Here is a 25,848-nt window from a genome sequence, read left to right as displayed (position 1 = left end):
GGTAAAACTGGATACCTGTATGTCAAAGAATGATGGTGGATCCCCTCTTCACACCATACACAAAAATTAACTCAAAATGGATCATAAACTTAAATGTAAGAGATAAAACCGTAAAGTAGAAGGACAGAATTGGAGAAAATATTTGTAAATCATAGATAAGGGACTAGAATCCAGAAAATATAAAGAATTCTTATAACTCAACAATAAAAAGAGAAACAATCCCACCTAAAAGTCCTTAAAAAAGGATTTGGTGGACACTTGCCGAAAGAAAATATGCAAACGGCCAATAAGCATGTGAAAAGATGCTCAACATCATTATTTATCAGAGAAATGCAAATCAAAACCACTATGAGATATTACCTCACATTTCCTGTCATTTGTCAGAAGAAAAATAATAACAAGTATTAGCAAAGATGTGGAGAAATTGGAACTGCTGGTGGAAATGTCAAGTGGTGCAGCTGCTTTGGACAACAGACTGCCTTTTCTCAAAAAATTAAACAGAGTTACTGTTGAATATACAGTCCAACAATTCCAATCCTAGGCATATAACCAAGATAACTGGAAATATATGTCTATGCCAAAACTTGTATATAAACCTCCATAGTAGCATTATTCATGATAGCCAAAAAGTGGAATCAGCCCAAGTGTGCATCAACTGATGAATGCATAAACAAAATGTGGCAGGTTCATACAGTGAAACGCTGATACATGCTACCACATGGACGAACCGTGAAAACCTCATGCTAAGTAAAAGAAACCAGACACAAAAGACCATAACTTGTATTAGTCCACGTACACCAAATGTCCAGAATAGGCAAATCCAGAGAACAGAAAGCAGATTAGTGGTTGCCAGTGGTGAACAGAAAATGACTGCTAGTAGATACGGAATTTCTACTGGGGTGATGAAAATGTTATGGAATTAGACAGTGGTGATGATTACACAACTTTGTGGATGTACTAAAACCTGCTAGATTATACACCCTAAAGGGTGAATTTCATAATATGTGAATTACATCTCCAATAAAAATAAAATTTGTGGGCTTTCTATGTATCAAGTGATAGTCTAGTCTCTTAGATGAAAACCACACCCACAGTTCTTTTCAGGACAGGTCCTCTTTACTTTGGGTGTCAGAGTGCTATGGGGCAACACCCTGAAGATTCTTAAAAGCCCTTTTGTCTTGCTAAGAGAGTTTACTTTAAATATTTCTAAGGTCTTAATAAAGAATTATATTGCTAAACCTTTGGTTTGATCTTTTTCTTGAGTCCATTACTTACTTGGAGAATATTTTGCCATTAGAGATACTAGAAGCGGGAAAACATTTTATTTTCCAGTCCAGAATGTTCTAAGCCCTCTGTATCTCCTCAAAATGCTGCTAGAATACTGAACAGTCCCTCCTCTTGTTCATCTATCTTGTCCTGCACCTTATTGTATTCAGCCAAATAAACAAACAAATGGCTCACTGACACTTTTAGCATTCTGTCTGGAAATAACCTTAACTAGAGCCATGACTTCATTTGGTACAAATTCTCTTTTCCAGGTTACGTAGGCAACAATTTTGCCAAATGTACCATCACTATATAACGGAGCTGAGCTAGTCCAGCCCTGTGGCTCCCTCTTTCTCCAAAAAAGAGTCCTTATAAAGAGTGGGCGCTTTAGGCATTATTCCCAGCACTGGGAAATAACTCCTCAGAACAGCTGATGTCTAAGCTCAGCCTATATTCTCCCTCCCACATGCTTTTCAAGGTCCCCCTCATACTTATCGTATATATAGACTGAACAACTGGTCAGCAGGGCTCCTCTCCTGGAACATAGCCCAAAGGATGTACAGCTGAACCTCAGTTCAGCCTGCCTTTTCTTCCATGACTTTTAGTCTATTCCAAAAATTGACCTGAAGTCTTTGGGCCTTTTAGATCTCTCCTTTGTACCTGCTGTCAAATTTATCTGAAATATCTGGTCACTTTTTACTTTGAAATATTTTTTATGGGACGTTCACAAAAGGTATGAAGTATGAGCACAGCATGGAAGTTAAGTTAAAGTAGTATCCGAGTATGGAAAGCGTGCTGGGATAGGGAAGGCTTGTAACTCCCCTTCTCCGGAAGCCCAAATAAGGGAGGCTGCAGCCCAAACCTCTGACCCTGTGGGAGTCTAGGCCCTGACGTGGATAATGTGGAGATCAGCTTTGGAATTCCAGGAAGGCATCTAGAAATTTAGGAATTAATCTCTTTGACCAATTAAATTGACTGAAAAAGCGGCCAACATATTTTTTAAAATGTTCACCCTCACTATTTTCAGCCATCGGAAAAGGAAACGGGGACTCTGCTGGTGGGTGTACGAACTGATCTCTCAGAAAGGCAATTTGGAAAAATTTACCAAAAATCACAAATTCCACTCCGAAAAACTTATACTAAGGAATAATCAGTGATGTACCAGGAATATTCATTAAAGTTTTATTTTTAATGAGGAAAAATTGAACTCATATGTCCAACAATGAGGGATTGATTTAACAAACTCTGGTTCATTTGTATCATGCAGTTATTAAAATGATGATATATGATATAAAAATCATTTTATATCATATACCATTAAGTTATATCACATTGTTAAGTGAAAAGCAGGCTATAAATTAATATACATATATACACACATCACACATATAAACACACATACACATACACACACGTATGACACCAATTTTGAAAATATTTTAAACGTAATGTTTAAAAATATTAACAGTGGTTACCTATAGACAGAAACAATGCTAGAATTTTTTTCCACTCTTTTTTGTATTTTCCACATTTTCCAGATTTTCTGCCATGGGAAAAGATATTTTTTTTCTGGGAGTCTGTACTTAGTCATTTTCACTGTGTCTTATTTTCATAAGTTTTGCTCTTTCTTCATTTTTGATCCCAAATAAACATGAATAGCTAAAACAGTGGTGGCTCTAGGGCAGGGGTAAGGGAACATGGCTAGCTGTGTGAATTTTCTTGCCAATATTTTCTAAATCAGGGGCCGTCCAATAAATCATGCTACTGGAACACATGAGAAAAACCACTGGCAATGTCTTACTTAAGACTCATTAATTTAAATATGCCCAACAACAAAGACATTTACCAAGAAGTAAAGAAATATCTTTTTCTATTTATTGGAATAATTAAATAACCAAGAGTAAAATTTGTAAACATATATAAAAATATTAACTTCAAAAATTAAAATATAGTAAAACTATAAAATAAGTATATAATTAAAAATACATTAACTGAGCAACCTCAAAACTATATAAATATAGGAATTTATGAAATTCTTTAGAGATGTAAATCTATTCTTTGAACAAAGTTTGAAATTTGTTTGTAATTTTCAAACTATGGAAGGAAAAAGTAAATAATAGCTCTGTCCAATTTATAATTATCCAAAAAGAATGATTCTGTGTTATTTCTTGCTTGTCTTTTCTAATACCCATTCAATCACCTAGGGAGAGAAAACAATATGATTACGGTACATTTCTATTGAAAACACAAGTGATAGAAAAAGATATTATTAAAACTTCAAAAGAGTATGGTAGAAAATTTAAAGCAAGAAATAACCTGTCAAAATCTTAAAATATATATTATCTTGAAAATACATTTTACTAGCGGTTACCAGTGGGGACAGGGAAAGGGGAAGGGGCAATATAGGAGTATGAGATTAAGAAGTACAAATTATTATGTATAAAATAAGCTACAAGGATATATTGTACAACACAGGGAATAGAGCCAAGATTTTATAATAATTATAAATGGAGTATAACCTTTAAAAATTGTGAATCACTATGTTGTACACCTGTAACTTACATAATATTATACATCAACTATACTTCAATCAAAAAAAAACTAAGGAAATGATTATCACAGACACAAAAAATCAGTATAGCGGTTACCTCCAGAGGTGATGCAGTGGGATATGGTGGGGAAGGGATTCTTTGGGGGTTTCCAAGGTCCCCACAATATTTTATTTCCCAGGTTGAACAGTGAGTGATCCCAAGGATATTCTCTTTTAAAATTATTTTTTTAAATTGTATGTGTTTCTTTGCATATGTGTATGCATATTACACATTAGATCATGAATTTTTAAATGGAAAAAAACCCCCACATTTTATTTTCTTGCTGAAGAACACTTTTTGCTGAACTTCCACTGCAGAATACAATAGTGTTCTCACTGGACAAAATGAAGGCTCTATTCTATTTTCTCACCTTTATTTGAAAATATACTTTCAAAGCATCACTAAAAAGAAATTAAACTAAACTTTGAAAATAGCTAATCGAAATGGATTAATTTTTCCAGCTCTTTGGATTTTTTTTTTTTTTCTGTTTCTTTCTTAACATCAGTTTAGAAGCTCTTTTGTTAACAGAAAAATCTCTGAAATACTACTAAAGATTCTGCTTGCATAAGTCTATTATTAACTATTTTAAAGAGTGGTCATAGGGACAAAGTTGAAAAGACCACTCACTAATTCTTAATGCATATATTACAGCATCATAGCTACTAACCTGCAATAAAATAACAATTTAATTGAATGTAGTTTCTTGGGAATAATTTATTTACCTGTACAACATTGTTGCTTGCTGTTTTCTTCATTTCTTCAAATAGACCCCTTGAAGTTTTAAGATCCTAAACATAACAAAATACAGCAGTTTAAATCTGCACATTAAATTACAGAGAACAAGTCATTATTAAATAAACTTGAGATGATCCTAAATCATTCTGTAAGTATCAATGTGAAGAGGGAGATACTACAAAAAAATCAAAGTAACATTATAATTTAGTTCCATCCTGAAAGGTCAAAGTACTCTAACCAAAATACATCCATATATACATAAATCCATGCCACTCTAATCTCAAATACTCAATGGCACTGACCAAACCTAAGCCCCATCCTCAACTATGAGTAGCCACATTAACTTCATTACTCAGGAAATGAATATACAGTTTATATTTATTTTTCAGATAAAATAACTTTTTTCCTCTCTCTTCTTTTTGGCTATTTCATTCCACCACAAAGAGGGAATGACATAGGAAATAAAACTGAAATCTCTGACTTGTAAAAAAGTAATGACTATATCAAATTATATTATAAAAATTTTAAAATCCAATTTGTATTAAAAAAAAAAAAGTAATCCTCTGCTGTACTTCCAAGTTATGTTCCATTGAAGGAGTCACTTTGAATTCTTTCAGCTCTTTCTCTTATTTATACCTTCATGTTTCTAAATAATAAGCTTATACTGCTATTTCGTGATTTAACAGTTCTAGACAGTGATTGCTGTTATCCCGGATTCAGGTCTCTGAATCCTCCCACCTCTCTTCTCTTCCTCTCAGTAACAGCTGCACCACAATTTTTTGATTAGTAAATAGTCAATGTTTGCATTTTATACCTAAGCAAATACAGTTCAATCCTGAGCTAAGTAATGTATAACGGTTACAATTTCTCTTTCATCTGTTTTGTTTATCCTGTTTATCCTGTAGTTGAACTACGTTTGCTTAGTTTTCCATGTGTATAATCCTACCGCCACCCCACAATGCTGTAAAATATTGATTAAATGTACAGCAAAGTGCTTCAAACACTCAAGGATACTGGATAATCTCTCACTTCAGCTTTTGGTTTTTGCTTTTGTTTTCTTAATTGTATTTTTTTAAACTGGAGATCCTTCTCCCATAGCCTGCACCAATTTGGTCCAATTGCTCCCTCAGCCTGGTCCCATTGGGACTTATCTTCTCCAGTCTAGGTTAGTTTTTCTTTTATTTCTTGATTCAGTCCCTTGTTCTATTGAATTTCATCTTCTCACAGATTCGTCAAAAGGGTACATGAATGACAAAATTTTTCAGACCTTCCATGACTGAAAGTATCTGTACTGAATCTTCATACCTGATTGACTTCTAGACCGGGTATAAAATACTAGGTAAATCACTTTCCTTCAGAATTTGAAGATACTGTTCTACCGTCTTCTGGCGCACAATGTTACTGTAGAAAAATCCAATGCCACTCTTATTGATTCTTTATATGTAAACTACTTTCTCTCCTGGGAAGCTTTTAGGAAATATTCTCTGTCCCAGGAGATGTGACATTCCACAGTGATGTGGCTTGTAGAACTGTCATCCACTAGGCTGGACAAGCTGTGTGCCCTTTCCAGCAGGAGTGCATCCTTCAGGTCTAGAAAACTTTCTGTTATATTTTTGACATTTTTCTCTCCTCTAGTCTCTATTTTTGAAACTCCTATTATTAGCATATTGGATCTTTTGGATTAATTCCCCCATTTTCTTATCCTGTGTTTAATGTTTTTATCCTTAATTTTGTCATTAATACTAATTTCTGGTAAATTTCTTAATCTCAACTGTTCAGCCTTTCTATTGTACTGATTTTATCGTATTTCTAATTTTAAGGAGCTTTCATGTTCTGTAGTTTTTGGAAACAGCATCCCATTCTGGTTTTGTGCACCCAGATATCTTCTCTCTGAGACAATATAGTTTTTTATGAAGTTTTCTTCAGCTTTCTGCTCCTTCATAGTTCCCTTTGTTCCTTCATGTTTTGGCATCTGCTGTATTGGAAGCTTTCCTCAAAAGTATGTTAACTCTTGACTGTCCAGTCATATTTTAAAATGAGATAATAAAAATCTTACTGGAAGCTCTGTCTGTACAGAGCTTGTTCATTGGTAGCTTTACAAGGTAGGGGAATAAGGGGCCAGTTGGACTTTTTACCGTGGCCTCCAATTCTTTTTTCTCCAGAGACTATTTCCTGCATTGTCGCAGGGGTGGGGCGGCAGGGGTGGGGGGAGGAAAAAACTATGTATAATATACTTATCTGTAGTTAACATTGTGGGGAAAAGCGTGCAGAGCAAACTGAAGGCTCCCCAGTTCACTCTGTAGATCTTTATTTAACTCCTCTTTTTTTTCACCCGGCACCTTGCCCCTGCTTTCCGTGATACTTGGTGTCTCCAAGACCTGAGCAGGTCAGAGACCGTGTCTGTTGAACTGGCTTGACTCTCACAGGTGTCCCCAGGCAGACATTTAGGCTGTCACTCCTTCTACTCTGTTATACCACGCTTCCATGTGTTTTTTTTGGTTCAACAATGTATGAAAACACTTCTACATTTTTCCTTTCCTCTTCTCTTAGTTTTTATACTTTCAAAACTATCTTTCTTGAGGGATTTTAGAAGGGAAGGGAATCCAATGCATGCGGTCCATCTGCAGTTTTAATCAGGAACCCACATAAAACTGTGATTCAAGTCAGAAACTCTGAAAACTGGAACTAATCTAACACCATCTAAGTTTTACAAAACTGTCATCTGAATGGCCAATCTGTCCAATGTCTTACAACAAGCTGATAATGGATCCAAAATTAGAAGCTGGCTGCTTTGATACTCCCTCCAGTAGTTTCACTATATACTAAAATTACTTGAATAAGTTGAATAAAGTAAGTGGAAGCTTATTATCAACTTAAGTCAAAGGTTTGCTAGGGAAACACTGAGGATACCAGTTAAGGTGTAGTTTTCTATATCTGAGAACTAAAATCAAATATAAAATTTTTGACTCCAATTTTTCTACCTCCATTAAAAAAAATTTGGCAATAAGCTATCAGTGTAAAAAATACTCAGTCAATATTATCTTGTGTCAAATAGGAACATTAGAAATTGACCTCGATTTTGCCATCAGTAGAGAAGACACTGTACCTTTAGATAGAACTTCGAGATCTCAAAGAGACGTTGGCTGCAGGCCGTGAAACATTCGTGAGCCTCAGTAATCCTGTGTTTCTTCAGGGTTTCAGTAACTACTTCTTTCAAAATCTTGAACAGAACACAGTATATGTCTTGGAAAAGGTACACACATATTATTTCAGCTTTAGAGTTGAGTTCTGTGAATCACAGAACCATGTAGCTATGCTAAAGATAGATAAGCTCATTAAGACAAAAGCATCGAGAAGAAAGGAGATCTGAAACAGTGACACGATCACACGTGTCACAGGCTATCGGTCAGGAAGAGGGGACTAGAGTATCTGAAGAGAGGAATTCATATCCTGAGTTCTGAATCAAAATCTGAGTGTAAAAGGTACACACAGCAGGAATATATAGGTGTGTACTTATTTTTTATTATGGAAAATTTCAAACATTGTAAAGAGAATATTTGTAACAAATCCTCATCTCGATATATCTACTACCAGTTTCAAGAAGGATCAATTTGTGGCTCTTTCTGTTTCACTTATACCCCCCGCTCACTTTCCCATTATCCTTCTTGCACTGAATTTTTTTTTTTCCTCCATTTTTTTTGGCCACACCACACAGCTTGTAGGATCTCAGTTCCCGGACCAGGGATTGAATCCGGGCAAGGCAGTGAAAGCCCAGAATCCTAACCACTAGGCCACCAGGGAACTCCCCTGAATTATTTTAAAGTAAATTACAGATACCATTTCATTTCATTCATAAAATTTTTAGACAAACATTTAAAACGAATCAAATAAAGAAATTTCCTCCCGTGCAGAACTAAGGGAGTCAGGAAATAAATCTTTACCCGTGTGTGTTTCTGTGATCTTGATTCCTTAGTGGGCCTTGATGCTTTTGATTCATGCACACTTTTTTGACCTGAACTGGCATTTGTCGTGACTTTGGGAGTTTCATTGCTAAGAACTGGAACAGACGGACAAGTCACAGATAATGATCTCTCTGCCTGTGGCTTTCTGGATGTCACTGCATGATGATGATGATTAGTACTGCCACTTCTCTGAGAAAGAAGAGAATCTGAACTTTCAGATTTCACAAGTCTAATGGGGGGGGAATATAAAAATGCAGATTAAGTGAATCAACAATGAAGTCCAGTTTCTGTCTTAAATGTTACAACCATAACCATTGACATATAAACCCAAGAAAAGCAAACACAATTTCTTGCTACTACTGCCTTAAATAAGCAGTCAACATCATATTATACAGTTGCTCCCTTAGTTCTTCAAATGAGTGACTAGAACACGGAAGGCAATGAATAACATTCTAGGATTTCAGCTAATATTAAAAGCTAATAGGAAAAGCAACTAGCAACATTACTGTCACCCTCCCCGTTAATTTACAATTTCTCACATAAATCAGGGATGGCACTCCAGGCAATGCTATTTATAGATCCAGTACTCATCTGTCAAGTACTTATACTTTTCTATTAAGATAATTTTGATGAAGAAACCATAATAATCATGCTTGTTGTAGCTATGCAACTACCTGTGCAAAATAAATAACAGCGTTAAAACAAACAGAAATATGGGGCTTCCCTGGTGGCGCAGTGGTTGAGAATCTGCCTGCTAATGCAGGGGACACGGGTTCGAGCCCTGGTCTGGGAAGATCCCACATGCCGCGGAGCAACTGGGCCCGTGAGCCACAACTGCTGAGCCTGCGCGTCTGGAGCCTGTGCTCCGCAACAAGAGAGGCCGCGACAGGGAGAGGCCCGCGCACCGCGATGAAGAGTGGTCCCCATTTGCCGCAACTGGAGAAAGCCCTCGCACAGAAACGAAGACCCAACACAGCCAAAAATAAATAAATTAATTAATTAATTAATTAAAGTTAATGGGTTATTTTTTAAAAAAATGTAAAATTATATAAAAAAAAACCAAACAGAAATAAAACTATAAAAGTAGCTCTTGTTTCAATCTTTCTAAAATGTTTAAATTTCCTGTTATAAGAAAGGGTCTCATATTTTTCAATTCTGTTAACCTAGAGGCCACAGTGTACTTTCTTGTCTGGAACACGTATCTATCAGTCACAGTCAGAAATAAAAAATATTATTACAAAATACAGTATCCTAAATGTTAATGGATTTGCTTTTTAGCTTTATCACGTGTAAAAAGTACCATGAACTTGTAAAGTCCTCATGAAAATAATTTAGTTATTCCCCATCAGGGAAAAAGTATTCTAATAATTTTCACTGTTTAAAAGAAGATTTGAAAGTTTCACTTTAAGATATTTGATACTTTTTGAAAGGTTTACATATAATAAGAATTTAAGGTTTGTTTTAGGTGTCAAAGACCTAAATTTGACAAAGGTTCTAAAGATATATAAATTCAATAGAAATTAGAGTGTTTATTTCATAAGCTTCTAATTTCTGTCCAGGTATTTGGATATTTTATTTAGCTAGCAAACAGAGTAGCTAGAAAGATCTCATTTTTAATATATTATTATGTAGGCTTTAAAGCTATATTTTATATGAAACAAGTTGTTTTAAAACGGTACCTCATGGGAATTTCCTGGTGGTCCACTGGTTAGGACTCCTCGCTTTCACTGCCATAGCCCAGGTTCAATCAAAAATGTTACCTCATGAAACCCCTTGTTTAAGGGGCCAATGTCGGTAGGAAACAGTGAGACGAGAGCTAACAGAAACACTGCATCCCTAAACATCCTCTTCAACAGACCAGCTCAGCTGCTCAATCTAGTGGATAAGATGGCCAGTGTTCCATGGCTTAAAAACTTTACAACCCATTGTGCTGATGGGCTGTATATTAGCATATAAAGCAAGAAACAATGTGTTTTTTCCAAGTCATTTCTTTGTATAACTTATAAGCATAATCATCAACTGCTCACAATACAAACACAATTCCTGGTATGAACGAATTACGTTAAAATCTGCACAGAAAGCAACTTAAAAATCTGAAAGATTAATTCAATTACCCTCAGACTAAAATACTTTCTGTCAAGATACTATCTTTATGTACTTAATATACCACCTTTTGCGGGGATAAAGGCAGTTCAGATCTTTTGATCTCCTTTTGACTCGGGAGACTTCAGTCCGGAGTTCACTTTGTAAAACCTCTCCATCAGGGACACTTCCAGGCTCTGACAAAACTGCTGGAGACGGAAGAGGGCTCAGTACGGTAGGTACTGGAAAACTTTCTCTGGTGCATGTAGTTTGAGTTTCATAACGAATAAGACGAGACTGAAGTTCTGAAAATCCCCCGTCTCTTTCTAATGCTTTTCGGTCATCCAAGCAATATCTAAACAAGAGAAAGATCTTTAAAATCAAACACTCCACGGCAGCCATGGGCTTTTCCCTGCCAATTAGGGAAAAGCAAAACATGTACTTAAAAAGTTCTTACTAAACTTCCTAATAATTGTTGGAAGGTTGAGTGAATGGCCAACTTCCCTCACAAGTTCAGTTTTTTCCAGCCTGCTACACGACATGGCAAAAGATTAAAAAAATCTGAAGTACAATCTGATTCCTCTTTGACTGCTTCTGGGCAACAGATTAAGTTAATCCTCTCGCTTATTTTCAAAATAATACAGTTGCTGTTTTGATACTTTTTAAATCTCTACCAACCTCTGATTCCTCAGCATGGCTGATATGTAATGATGTGAAATGCTGACTTCCGTTAGAAAGAACAAGTTTATTTTCAACACAAAGATTAACAGGGTATAAAGGCATTCTAAACTGGCTCACCAAACACAGCTCAGAACACTTTGAAATTTCCCTTTGAAACTCATTTCCACCTTATTGACTGATTGACAAATTTTCCTTCAAACACTTCGGCTGTGTATGCATTTGGTTTCTAGCTAAATCTGATTTAAGACATCAACGAGATGTTTGCTCAGTGAATGCTTCTGGACTTAAAGAAATCCCATCTTAGGGACTTCCCTGGTGGGCCAGTGGTAAAGAATCCGCCTTACAATGCAGGGGATGCGGGTTCTATCCTTGGTGAGGGAACTAAGATCCCACATGCTGCAGGGCAACTAAGCCCGCAAGCCACAACTATTGAGCTCGCACCTCAACTAGAGAGCCCGCGTGTCGCAAACTACAGAGCCCACGCACCCTAGAGCCTGCACGCAACAACTAGGGAGAAGCCCGTGCGCCGCAACAAAGAGCCTGCGCTGCAACGAAAGATTCCGCATGCCTCAATGGAGATCCCGCGTGCTGCAACTAAGACCTAACGCAGCCAAAAAATAAATAAAAATAATAAATAAATAAATGCTTTGATAAGGCTTAAAAAAAAAAAAGAAATCCCATGTTGTTAAGTACAACAAATAAGCGTATCAAGAAAATCACCAATGAGATGTGTGACCTTGGAATACCCTTCACATTCTCCCCTTCTACATCAAGGAAACAGTTTCACATATATGATGATAGGACTTTAAACATTAAAACCTTTTTCTGTTATCTGTCCTCTTTACTTGTAAAATTCTAAGAAGTTCCTTAGAGTCAGAACTTTGGGTCTATAAGCTTTTAGTTCAACACTCAAGGAGTGTATCATTACCCCAACCTGATTGCCTGACGGAGGTTTTCTCTTTCCCTTGTGACACATATTTGATTTCTAAGAGTATAGACTAGAGAGCCAGACTCCCTGGATTTAAATCCAGCTCTACCACTGTGTGAACATGGCCCAACTACTTAATGTTATCTATGCTACTGCTGCCTCTTCTGCAAGATGAGATTCATAGCAGTTATCTCAAAGAGCTATGGTGAGGATCATGAATGGGTACACGTAAGCACTCAGAAACAGTGCCTGGAACATGCAAGCAAAGCAGTCAATCAATGTATGTTGCTGCTATTATCATCACCACCATCATCATCAGCAGTGGTTTTATTTTCTACCACAGCAAATCTTATGGTATGCTGATGATATGTAGCGCAGCCAGGATTCAGACCCAGGTTGGTGACTTCAGGGTGTGACCTTAACCAATTTAGTATGCTCTCTCTCACGTAAAGTGTAAGGGTCATCTTACTCAGGGGTCAACCCACGGCTGAACGTTAGAATCATCTGAAAGAGTTTTTATGAAATACTGATGCCCAGAGTTTCTGATTTAATTGGTCTGGGGTTGGACTCAGTCTTGGACATTTTTTTAAAAAGCTACCTAGGTGATTCTAAAGTGCAGCTAGGACTGAAAAATCTCTGATATAAACCAACAGTTTAATTTAACAGGAGGGAAAACTGAGCTCCTAAGTTATACTGTTAACTGGTGGCAGAAGAGTGACTAGAACCTAGGTCTCTCAATTCTCTAACATTCTTTCTCTAGTCTGTTGTTTAATAAAACACATTTCATTAAAAATCAGCCCCAACCCTAAGGATTACTGATGAGTCCTATTTCTATCCTGGGCGATTGACACAATCTAGAATACAACCAAGAACCATGAATGTTAAGGAAAAGTTCTAGGCGAGAGGAAATGTAATCCCTGATTGGCTTACAGGAAATTTTTCAGAGAAAAATAATGCATAGTTTGACTCCACATGCACTTTTTCTTCTACTCTAAGGTTTTGATTCTAAGATGCAGATTTTTTCCTTCCAGTTTAACATCTCTTAATCACAGCTGTTCATAATGTCATGCCTCCAGCTGAATTATGTGCACTGTGCATATTGACTTCAATTGTCATTTAAAATGTCTTCAGAGTGATTTTACTGTGATTTGGCATCAAAACAAAAAGTGACTTTGTAAATAAGAAAGGAACAGAAACAGAGTAGCAGGGTGCGTATTTGATAACAGTGAAGTAAATATTCACTGTTGGATAAATGAGTACACTTCCACATTTTCTTGCAAAACAATAACCGAATGCTTTATGTGTCCAAAGAAAGAAAAATACCTGTCAGAAGATAAAGCTATCATTGTCCTATAACTACAAAATAGGCAAGATACTGCCTAGCACACACCAAGCAATGCCAATAAAAGCTGGAAAAACTGCCAAATCTCTTGGAATACATGAAAGAAAGTTCAAAGCAACAAGAGGCTGGTGTGGCCAACTGACTCTCACAGTTTGACAGTGGAATTCAATTTGTTGTTAAAGAAAATGGTGCATCTTACAATCAATGGTATCTTACACTCCAGGATAGGAGAGAGAAGTGAAAAACAAGTCAACTGTGGATAGATTTCATTTTGCCTTAAGTAAACATTGATTTGCACTTGAGCAGTTTATATATTTCTTCCAAATATTACTTATGTCTGAGTAGAGGAAAAGCTCAAGGATTCCAAAGGCTCACGGCAATGTAAGAAGAGAGAACCTTCTTTGCAGGGTCATATTTACTTTGAAATTTCACTTGAACTTTGCTTCGAGTAGAAACATAATCTACGCTTAACGTGAATAGGCCCTCACACTATAAACCCAAATCCGGAAAAAAAGCATGTTTCTGGATTCACTGTGCTCACCTCCTGCAACTTTCTTAGTTTGATCTCAATGGCCCCAGATTAAATTTACAGCAAGGAAAATGGAGTCACGGCTAAATTTGTTTATTTGCTTATAAGGGCAGGCAATTTCACTTTTTAAAGTCCTCAAATTCTTATTTCAACTGTTTTTTTCATACTCAGACAGACAGAAGTTCAATGTTGTTGCATGTATACATACGTTGTTCCTTGTTATTATTGAGTAGTACTGCTTTATATATACATACCAGTTAATTTATCTATTCTCCCATTGATGTACACCTAAGGCTATTTCCAGGTTGTGGGTATTATGAATAAAACTGTTCTGTGGGTTCTTTTACCAGTCTTTTTGTGGTGTTAGGTTTTCATTTCTCTTAGGAAAATGACTATTAGAAATGCTGAGCCAGGGAGTCGAGTATGTTCAGTTTTATAAGAACCTGCCAGATCCTTTTCTGAAGTAGATAAATCATGTTATACTTCCACCAAAAATGTTCAAGCGTTCTGATTGTTCCATACACTTGTCAACACTTATCGGTCTTTTATTTTAACCATTCTGGTGGTTGCACAGAATTTTATTTTATGGATGCACTATAATTTATTTAACCAACCTCCTACAGTTAGACATTATTTCCAATGTTTCTTATTTTAAATAACACTGTGAAAAATACCCTTGCCTAATAACTTTCAGTGTAAAGGCTGATTTTATCATTAAATCATAGCAGATTAATATCATTAATCTGATATTATAAACAACCGCATGGCTTTTGGTAAATTACCAAGCAGCCCCCCAGACAGGTTGTAACAATTCATACTCCAAGCTGGCTTATTCATGTCCCTTTACCACCACCATGATTTTATGAGTGAAAAGGATTCTCACTGTTGTTTCAATTTACACTCTTAATGTAAATTTAAAAAGCTGACTGGTGAAGAAAACAACTCTTCATGTGTATTGGCCATATTTATTTCCTGTTTCAAAAACAAATGGTTTAAGATGTTGCAAACTCTTCCACAGGGGCATTTATCTCATTTTCTTATTGATTTGTAAGCATTCTTTAATTACAAAGAAAATTTACCTTCTCATTTATGTTAAAAAAATGTTTTCCTCAGCTTAATCCATACTTTTAATCTTGTTTCTGTTGATAACTGACATTGCTGTTTCTTCCTCTGCTAGGACAGATTTTCCCCTACATTTTATGCTAGTTCTTTACTTTCACAGTTTTCCCACTTTTAATTCTTAATACATCTGCAATTTATTTTGATATTTGGCGTGAACAAAGAATCATTTCAAACGGATTTATTTTTATTGGAATACTTAATCAACAGTCTCACTACTATCTACGGAACATTTTTCTTTTGCCCTCTGATTTGAAATTCTTTTTCTATCAGATCAAATTCTCATGTATTCTTGCTTTTTCCTTGGAATTTCTACTTAGGTCCAGCCCCACACTGTAATTACAATAGATTTATAATAAAATTTTCTAGTAATATGATACAATTTATCTCATTCTTTAAACGAGAGAGAGGAGACTTCTTACCAGATAAATTATAGAATTATTTCATCAAAAGGTTCAAAGTTGACAAGAACTGTATTAAATGTTTACATTGATTGCAGGAGAATTAACACCTTTATAACACAGAATCTTCCCACAGAGAAACAAGGCATGTTTCCCCTAAGTAATCAACATTGCTTTTATGTCCCCTAATACATATTATTTGTAAATTTTCCCATTCTACATTTCTTACAAGAATACTTCTGATATTTATGATTTTATCTGCTATCTTGAATGGGATCATTTTCATCCTGTTAAAAACTGGACATGGCTAGTTTAGAGGAAAACTAGTGTCTTTTATATGTATTTTATAACTGGCCACCTTACAAATTCTACTATTCTAAGTCTTTCAGGTCTCTTCTCTGCAAAACAAAAAGCAAATACAAAAAAAACTTCTTTTGGTATCCGTTTTACTACATGTAACTCTTTTAAACTCTTTAGTTTTCCTTATTTTAACTGATTGGCTAGAACATACAGAAAAATGATTAAAAAGAAAAAATTGGTCAGAGCAGGTATCTTTTTCTTGCACCTGACTTTAACGGGCAGTTTAATTTTGATGCTCAAAAATAAAGTAACCAAAAATTTTTGCTTCTAGTATCAAATTTGACATTACATATTCTTTAAATAAAATAAATCTTATTTAAGCATAACAAGGAACCTAAACATTCCTAGAATGACCTGTTGTCACTAAGGTCTTGCAAATTTAACCTAAAATACATTATCTCCATCATTCCATTTCTTGTCCTGGTGAAAATGGTAGATGTGCACATGACCTCCTGAACTCCTAATACCTCTAAGCAAGAGAATCCTTTGAAATTTCATTCATCTGGTCAATTAAAATTCCATAAAAATGTACACATAATTAACATGTTGCAAATGAGAATGCATTTTATCTAACAGTTTCTGAGCAATTACAATGACCAGGGAATATTAATGTGACCAGTAGTATAAATATACATTTACAATGTAGGGACTAAAATAATTTTGACTAAAATATCTCATAACTAATAATAGGATGTTTAAATGTAAAACTGATTAATCATCAAATAACTTTTTTCCAACAGAAGACAAATTATTTGTGTATATACTGCTTAGTTTTTTGAGGTTTTTTTGACATACTTTCTCTTTGCTTCTCTGTCTCAATTTATATCATTTTATTACAGTCACTCTTCACACTCACATAAGATAAGCTACATCAACAACACACAGAAGAGTAAAGTGAAAATAAAAAACTCACTCAATTCCATGATAATGACATACGGAGGCTTTTTCAAAAGGTAAACCCCGAAGTTTCCGAGGACTAAGTTCTGGTGTCAGGACAAAAGTCTTTTCCCTGAAACAAAAAGTTTTTCATTTGTATTTAAAGTTTATTTAGTGACAAAGAGAAAGTTCAAGAAACTGTCTAAAGACGGAAATCTGACTTCCTTCTCTATAACTGGATCTCATGTGGGACAAAGAAGGAAATGAAGTGAGGTTAAGCCTATGGGTTTCGTCACTTACATTTTCTGTGTCCCAAGTTTCGGAAGTTATCGTACTACTTACTTCACAAAACTATTCTGAGAAATGGTTAAATCAAGAATAGAAAATGATTTCTAGTGGAAGTTCAAGAAACAGCATTATTCTTGAAGAATATTTTTTTCTTGGTGTAGGAAAATGTTTATGAATTTAGCTAAATTCTTTTTTCCAGGGGAATAAAGTCAAACTCCAATCTTTAGTGACAAAAGAAGTATTTACTTCCTCCTATAACCACATGGGCAATCCAGATTTTTCTTTGCCTGGGAATGTAGTCATTTTGACACCTACTTTAAGAATCAGTGACCTTTTAAATATCAGAGGATAAGAAGACTAACTGCTGATTTCAGTTCTTCTTCTGAAGTAAGTTTCCAATCAGCAGGTATGTTGGAACTAATCATGTGGTGAGCTTACATAAAATATTCATGCTCTACCCCTCCACACCCAGGCCTGCAGGGGTACATCAAAATCTCAGGAAGAAGGCTGCTGCAATTAGGTTAAGCTCTCTGAGTTGTTCTAATAAGTGCTCTCCTTCTCTGCCTGAGTTGGGAGGTACTGTTCTAATGAACTGAATCATGTTCCTAAAGCTCAGAACAGGTTAGATGGGAATGGGAGAATTATACAAGTGGTCTTTACACAGTTAATAGGCAGAATGAAATACTAGGGGCTTGAATTCAGAAGACTTAGAAATGGTATACATAAAAACGAGTAGATAGTAGAGTACCATGAATAAATTGGCTATCACATTTCCCCCCCCTTGGCTTTAGTAATGAAAACTGCCCATATGCCACCGAAAATTAAAAATTATCTTGAGTACTAAGATAAGCATTTGAAATTATTACATTAAAATGTAAGCTATATGCAAGTTAATGAATCCCCAAAACAAGAATTTATATTCAATGCATCCATTTAAACAGTTCTGCATAAAGTAACATGAATAAATTGCAATGATCCCAGTATTTTGATGACTAATTATTAAAGTGAATAATTTTGTAATATAGAACCCTTTAGGTACCTAGAATTTCACTTCTTTCCTTTGTCATGTTGTCTTCCATTTCTTATTTTAATCTCTCTCAGCAGCTCTATCTATTTTTGTTTAATTTTACTCACACCTTGTTCTTTCTAAAGGAAACACTGTAATACATATGTATTTTGTCAATGTTTAATATTCCTCTGGTGTATATATAGGAGTCACTCCTGTACTTTGTTTAACTTAATATTGCATTTCGGGTGGTTCCTTGCATGGGTAGACATTTAATAAAAGTTTGCAGGTCCTTGATTCATTACCATGAAAGCTCATCCTTCAACTTTAATTTTAATAGAAGATATATTTGATAATGACACAGTTCTTTACTAACATCAAGGAATTATAGCATACCAGCAAATAAATCACTGGTAAACTACAGAAAGAATTAATAGCATCTCCCCTAGACATTGCAGCTAGAAAGACATTCTGGTCACAAAGAGCACAACCTACATAATCAGTTTTGGCAAACCCATCTGACTCTGCCAGTTGACGCTTAATGATTTGGAAGGACAGTAATCCAATAACTAAACAGATGAAAATGTGTACATAGTTCTTCCTTTTCTTGACTCCCACAAAAAAGATTATCAATCTCTCAAAGCTATGAGAAAAAGAACATTACTCTAAAATCACACTATTTTTATGTCATTAAGATCATTAAGTCATTAAGACTCCAAATTATTAAGATCCTCATGTTTTCAAAGTTGCTCCCCATCTCTCTCTCTTTAGTGAACACACACATGAAGGCAATATGCTCTAACATTAGTTTTGAGAAATAACTATCTTCAAATAAATCCTTTCCAAAATTAACCCTTAAATTCAATATTTGCCAAAACAAGCTTCGAAAAAGTACTCAAAATGTTCTATAATTTTTAAGGTCCTTTGGAAGGTTCTCAGAATAATGGATTAGCAAAAAGAAATTGGGGTAGTGAACAAATTATTCAAATCTCACAAGTATATGATGCCATAATTTTATCTGTAATTAAGTAAACTTCAGTAACATCCAGAATTTATTAACTAGTAACTTAGTGGAAGTTGTCTTGGAAGTCAAATTAGTTATAAATTATTCATGTAGACACTGCATTCTTCCTTGGTAATGGCATAGTTTTGAAAGCATTTTTTTTTTCTTTTTTTCACACACACACACTGTATTTTATTTTTAAGCATTTTTATTACACTTCCCCATTCTCTTCAGTTGAAAGGCTGTCCTTTTTGCTATTAGACATAACTGACAGTGTCACGGTAAGTAGTGGCAAAATCAAAACTAGAAAGTGATACAGAAAGGAGAATTTTTAAAAATTTTTGCAAGTCAAATTACAATTTTTTCTTAAAAAGTATTGCCATCTGTATACAAAGTAGAAGCTGATTTCTAAGAGAAATATGCTGAGGTTGCTTTTATTATTCCTGTTTCCCTTATATTCAATACTACAAAACAGTAGGACATTTGGCTAAGGTAAAATGTGAGGATTAAGGCCAATTGATAAATGCTGGGCTCAAACTTGTAGATTTTTGTCAAAGTGTCACAGAGCATCAATTAACTGGAGAAATGAGATGCAATGTGTTTTTTAAATGATTCCTTAAAAATAAGTTGAAATTGTAAGTTTATAACTTACCCTTTTTGAATCTGTAAAGGTTGAAGATCTCCAATTGGTAATCCATCTGAAGTAAAGAATTTCAGCAATTCTTTAGCATCCAATAATGTGACTGAATCCCGTGGACCCTCTTTGTGGCCCAGTAACTGTTCAGATGAACGAGGTAATGAACCAGTTCTGAGAAAAAAATGTTATGTAGATTTATTCAAAGTGGATTAGAATTCACCATGGTCAGGAAAAGCTGCTATGAGCAGAAACCAGAAAAATACACACAAAAAAATTGAAGATCTACACATTTAAGAAAGAAAATAAAGTCATTGCAAATCACTTAGTATCAAAGTATATTTTTAAAACTCTGTAGGTCACAGTAAAACTTGCAGTTACCATGTCAACAATGTTACTACTTAACTAAAATAAACATAATTATATTCTTTATAAATGATGATTAATTATTTAGTAGCGCAGTCATCAATTCTATAAAATTTAAATCTAAACTCTCTTGTATGTTCCAAAACCTCACAATATTGTAAATTTTGAGGGCAGAGACTGAATGTTGCAATTATCTATGAACTTGAAAGATTAACTTGAAGCACAACCATGAAATGAGATGGTAATCAGAATTTCTCCAAGGTCTCTTCTAGCCATGATTATGGCATTATGAATAAGCACTGAATCATTATTATACCTGAAATATACGCAGGACTTTATACTTTTCAAATTACTTTACATACAATATATTCTTAATACAAATTTCCTTGAAAAAAAGATAGGTCTTATCTCAAAATGAAATTAACACCTGAAAATAAGAACTTTGTAAAATTCTTATCATACTAAGCCTAAAAAACAATCATTGTTCCTACTTTTCATATAAAGACACTAACACACAATAGTGCCTTACAGACCCAGGGTGACAAGCTATTTAAAATGACAGAGTCAGAACTAGACTGACTCTGAATTAGGTACTAGTTCTACTCTATAACTCTATGAACCCAAAAAGTTCCAGAAAGTTTTAAAAACTGGAAAGAGGAAAATAGTTTCAGAGAATGCTAAAGGTTTTATCAAGCACTGAGTCACAGATCATGACATTACTCTGTCACCAAAGTAAAAATAAAATCTTTCAATACCTACACAGAATATTAATTTCCTGACTTTATATTAATTCAGCTATTTCCTGATTATTTAATCACTCAAATCAAGCATTTTTACTGATAATTTTATGATTAAAATGTTGACATTATGGCTTTAGACTTATATATATTTATTTATTTATTTATTTTTGGCTGTGTTGGGTCTTCGTTGCTGCGCACAGGCTTTCTCTAGTTGCGGTGAGCGAGGGCTACTCTTCGTTGCGGTGCGCGGGCTTCTCATTATGGTGGCTTCTCTTGTTGCAGAGCACGGGCTCCAGGCATGCAGGCTTCAGTTGTTGTGGCACACGGGCTCAGTAGTTATGGCTCACGGGCTCTAGAGCTCAGGCTCAGTAGTTGTTGCGTACGGGCTTAGTTGCTCCGTGGCATGTGGGATCTTCCCAGACCAGGGCTCGAACCCGTGTCCCCTGCATTGGCAGGTGGACTCTTAACCACTGCGCCACCAGGGAAGCCCTAGACTTATATTTCTAAACATGATGACAGTGCCTCTTTCCTCTTCCTATTCCCTTTATTTTTATTTATTTATTTATTATTCATTCTTGGCTGCACTGGGTCTTTGTTGCTGTGCGTGGGTTTTCTCCAGTTGCGGCAAGCGGGGGCTACTCTTCGTTGCAGTGCGCAGGCTTCTCATTGCAGTGGCTTCTCTTGTTGAGGAGCACGGGCTCTAGGCGTGTGGGCTTCAGTAGTTGTGGCACACAGGCTCAGTAGTTGTGGCTTGCGGGCTTTAGAGCACAGGCTCAGTAGTTGTGGCGCACAGGCTTAGTTGCTCCGCGGCATGTGGGATCTTCCCGGACCAGGGCTCGAACCCGTGTCCCTTGCATTGGCAAGCGGACTCTCAACCACTGTGCCACCACGGAAGCCCTCCCTTTATTTTTAAATTGAAAATATAAATCTAATAAAAATAGTCAAACAGAAAAACACTCAAATATTTTCTCTGAACTTTATACTCCAGGAGGGCAGCAACTACATTATGAGTTTAATTTAATTTCTGTATGGCCATTCTCTAATAGTGACTCACAAAATCTTAATGAATATTACTCTCAATCATTTTATAAGCCAGTAGCAATGGGGAAATGTATACTTTGCATTTACATAGAACCCAGGACACAAGAATATCAGAGCAATTTAAAAGCCCAGTTTGTGATGAATTATACTATCAAGATATGTCTTAGGTTAAAAACAAAACAAAAAATACTGACAACTTTGTTTAGTGTTTTCAAGCTTACAAAGTATTTTTTCATACATTATCTCATTAAATTTTCACAACTTAGGAGTAGAACTGGGATTGTTATCCCCATCTTAAAGATGAGGCAACAAAGTCACACAACAGGTGACTGAGTTTGTCTAAAACCAAATTCTTATGACTTTTAAATTTCACTATGTAATGGTCCTGTATTCTCCAGCTGAACCTGCTTTAACACAAAACAAATTATGAAAATATATAACATAACTTTTGTCCCCAGCCAAGAATTTGATGGTATCTTCCCATATTTTGAAGTGTCCACAAATATTGATTGAGCATTTACTCTGCAATTATCATTGTAAGGTACTAAAAAAGGAGTTCACTGATGATAATTTACAGACTCATAATCACTGCTCTCAATTGTGTATGACTTGAAATAGGAGAAAGAAGGTGACGAGAGTGAAAAGAGATAAATACACCAATGTAGAATGAGATAGAAAAGGTACAATAAAATAAGTTTCATGAAAGAAGTAATAACACAGCTTTTTAACTGCATCATTTATAAAAGTCTTAAGAGAAAGGTGCTATTTGAGCTAGACTTAAACGACAAGCAAGCTTCTTCTAGTTCAAGATGGTGGATTAAACACACACATTAACCTTTCCACTAAAACAAATAAAAATCACAGTGTTGAAGCACTGGGCACTAAGTTTATAATAGGGTTGAAAAAAGGAAGAAGGAAAAACAGTGGACCAAAGAGTTCAATGAATTTCAGGAATAAACTAGAACAAGAGCCTCAACAAGAATTAGAGAGAAACCTACAAAAAAGGTAGAACATGTCTTCTTTTTTCCATCCTACAAAGCCACAGAGGGACTCTAAACTTGAGCTCGGAGCAGCAATGGGCAGAAATCAGGTGACATATTTTCAGAACTCTTCTAGAACTCTTGTTCTAGTACGACCCTCCCACACCACATCTTAACCCCATGCTTTTACCTCCAAGTTAAAAACCGAAGCTATGAAATCCAGAACTATGTGCCTGTCCCACTGTTAGTGGTGGAGCCCCCAGAATAAAGTCCCCTTATTTTAGTTATGGGTAAAGGGCCAAGGCTACCTGCCTTTTGATACCCCCGGGTGCCCTATATCTCTCCTCCCCCAGCATTAATTCAGGTGTGAGCAGGTAGGGAACAGGACTACACATATAGAGAGAAAATGTATGCAACTACCAATATAACACAGCCTAGTACTAAATTCTTAGCTATGAACAATCAAGAGCCACCAGACACTAAAGAACTACACCTAAGAGAAAAACACCAGAGGAGCAAATAAAACAGATTGAAAGGATCATTTAAGGAACAGATAAAACAAGTTAAAAGAAAATTCCAATTAATATCCTTAGAGTATCTTCTCAAGTCTCATTATTAAAAGAACAGGTAGCTATGAAAAAATAGGGTAGATAACAAAAAAAGAATTATTAGGAATTTAAAAAGTGGCTGCCAAAAATTTAATAGAAAAGATGAAACTAAAGGTCAAGGAAATATCCTAGAATGTAGAGCAGAAAAGATGAAGAGATGGATTATTGAGAGAAGAATCAAATTTGAATGAAAAATCAATCCAGGACATCTAAAATTAGTTAAAACAGATATTACAGAGAAGAAAGAAAAAAAAAAAAACTGAAGGAAGAATACTATTAAAGAAATAATAGAAGAATATTTCCCAGAGCCGGAAGGCATTGGTGGTTCAATGGAAGAATTCTCGCTTCTCCCAGAGCTGAAAAAAAGACAAAAGGCTTGAGACCAAAATAGTTCACACCATGATGGCCTCATGTAATTTCAGAACATTATGGAAAATAGAAAATTCTAAAAGTTCCAGACAGGGTAAAATACCTATCAAGGAACAAAAATCCATGTCACATCAGACTTCTCATTAAGATACAAGATCCAAGAAAATGCAGTTCTAATCTAGAATTGTATTCAAAAGAAATACCAGGATAACAGTTGTGCAGGTAGAAAGGGTCAGTCCAAATCAGAGTAGCAAGTCAGAGAGGTGCAAGAAAAATGACTTCAAGAAAAAAAAAAATTGTCTATTGCAAATAACATAAGGTGCCAGAGGAAGAAGAAGGATAAAAGGTGAAGAGAAGTAGGGATGTTAATTTCCTCCCCTTTCACAATGGAAAGTTAAAACACACAATCTAAAATTCACAGGTGGGCTTTCCTGGTGTCGCAGTGGTTAAGAATCCGCCTGCCAATGCAGGGGACATGGGTTCGAGCCCTGGTCCGGGAGGATCCCACATGCTGCGGAGCAAATATGCCCGTGCGCCACAGCTACTGAGCCTGCGCTCTAGAGTCTGCGTGCCGCGACTACTGAAGCCCCTGTGCCCAGAGTGCGTGCTCTGCAACAAGAGAAGCCACGACAATGAGAAGCCCGTGCACCGCAGCGAAGAGTAGCCCCTGCTCACCACAACTAGAGAAAGCCTGCGCACAGCAACAAAGACCCAATACAAACAAAAATAAAAACAAATAAATAGATATTTAGAAAAAAATAAAGAAATTCAAGTTCTTTTACGGGTAACCTGTCCTTTTCTCAATCTTCTTTCTAGATTGTCATTTTCCTCCTGACCTATAAACGTTAGAGACCTTTAGGGAATGGTCTTAAGCCCTCTTTCCTTTTTCTACATGGTCTCACCAAGTGATCTCATCCACTAGCATGTATTTAAAAAAAAACCCCTTTTAATGATAACCCCAAACTGACTCCCAGATTTCTCCTCCGATCCACCTCACATGTCCACTTGCATAAGCCATAGAGCAAACTTAGCATCCTTAAAGCAGAACTCTCGATTTTTCTCCCCAAATCTGTCCTTACTCCAACTTCTCACCAATCTTCCCCAAACCATAAGTGAGAACACCACTCACATGCTGTTCAAGCCAGAAATCTAAACTGTCTTGGACGCCTCTCTTTCCCTCTCCTCCACATCCAGTCCATCACAGGAAGGGTTTTTTCCCTGCTAAGCACCAAAATATATCCCAAACTTGTTCTCCACTACTACTCTAGTTAGAAATCAAAGTTATCTCCAGCCTACAGAAAAAGCCACCCAACTGATCTGTCTGTTCCTAGTATCCTCCTCCTACAATCTATTCGCCACGGAAGAGTAAAAGTTATTTTGCAAAATCAGATCACGTCACTCTTTGGTATAAGATCCATCAAAAGCTTACCAATGCACTTACAATATAATCCAGAGTCTGTATGAAAACCTATAAGGTCCTGTGTGACTGAATGTGCTTCACCCATTTAACCATTAGGTCTCAGCTCCAGTGTAACCTCCTCAGGGAGCCGTCCCTGACCATCCACCTCATCTCCCCACGCCCATAGCAAGTAAAATTACTCTCCTTCAGTCCCTTTGTTTCATTCATTACACATAGGGTAATTTATAAGTATTACATTTACTTGTCTGGTTACTCCTCTAAGAGGAGAGCCTGACACGTAGTTGGTACTCAATAAATCTGTTGACATCTATGAACAAAATGTGGTTATAGTAAGTCACAGATGTTATAGCAAGTCATAAATGTTATCAGCAGAGGATCTAAAGATAAAAATGTGATTTGGGAGAAGTGAGTTGGAGGAGGGCGATGCAAGAGAGCCAAATTCCTTCTCTTTATTCCATTATTCTACCACTCAACAATGATGTACTGAGTGCCGACTATGTATTGAACCAAAAACAAAATAA

The 25,848-nt window shown here is 35.9% G+C and overlaps 1 protein-coding gene across 5 annotated transcripts in view; it reads right to left on the bottom strand.

The window, feature by feature from the left end:
• Positions 1-25,848, bottom strand: part of MTBP (MDM2 binding protein) — an 80,914-nt gene that overhangs the window by 11,425 nt on the left and 43,641 nt on the right. For 4 of the 5 annotated variants that reach the window (XM_068525834.1, XM_068525837.1, XM_068525838.1 and 1 more), the window contains exons 16-22: positions 19,822-19,977; positions 16,910-17,005; positions 10,725-10,991; positions 8,534-8,783; positions 7,699-7,812; positions 4,580-4,645; positions 3,355-3,466 (exon numbers count right to left, since the gene is read on the bottom strand). In XM_068525834.1, the coding sequence (XP_068381935.1) occupies positions 3,428-3,466; positions 4,580-4,645; positions 7,699-7,812; positions 8,534-8,783; positions 10,725-10,991; positions 16,910-17,005; positions 19,822-19,977 (988 nt within the window). In that variant the 3' untranslated portion in view covers positions 3,355-3,427. Of the gene's footprint in view, positions 1-3,354; positions 3,467-4,579; positions 4,646-7,698; positions 7,813-8,533; positions 8,784-10,724; positions 10,992-16,909; positions 17,006-19,821; positions 19,978-25,848 lie in introns of those variants that run through there. The other variant, XM_068525836.1, reaches the window with a different exon arrangement.

This window comes from Eschrichtius robustus, chromosome 17, assembly GCF_028021215.1.
Source record: "Eschrichtius robustus isolate mEscRob2 chromosome 17, mEscRob2.pri, whole genome shotgun sequence".
NCBI classification, from domain to species: domain Eukaryota; kingdom Metazoa; phylum Chordata; class Mammalia; order Artiodactyla; family Eschrichtiidae; genus Eschrichtius; species Eschrichtius robustus.
This window is presented reverse-complemented; position numbering and strand designations above follow the sequence as displayed.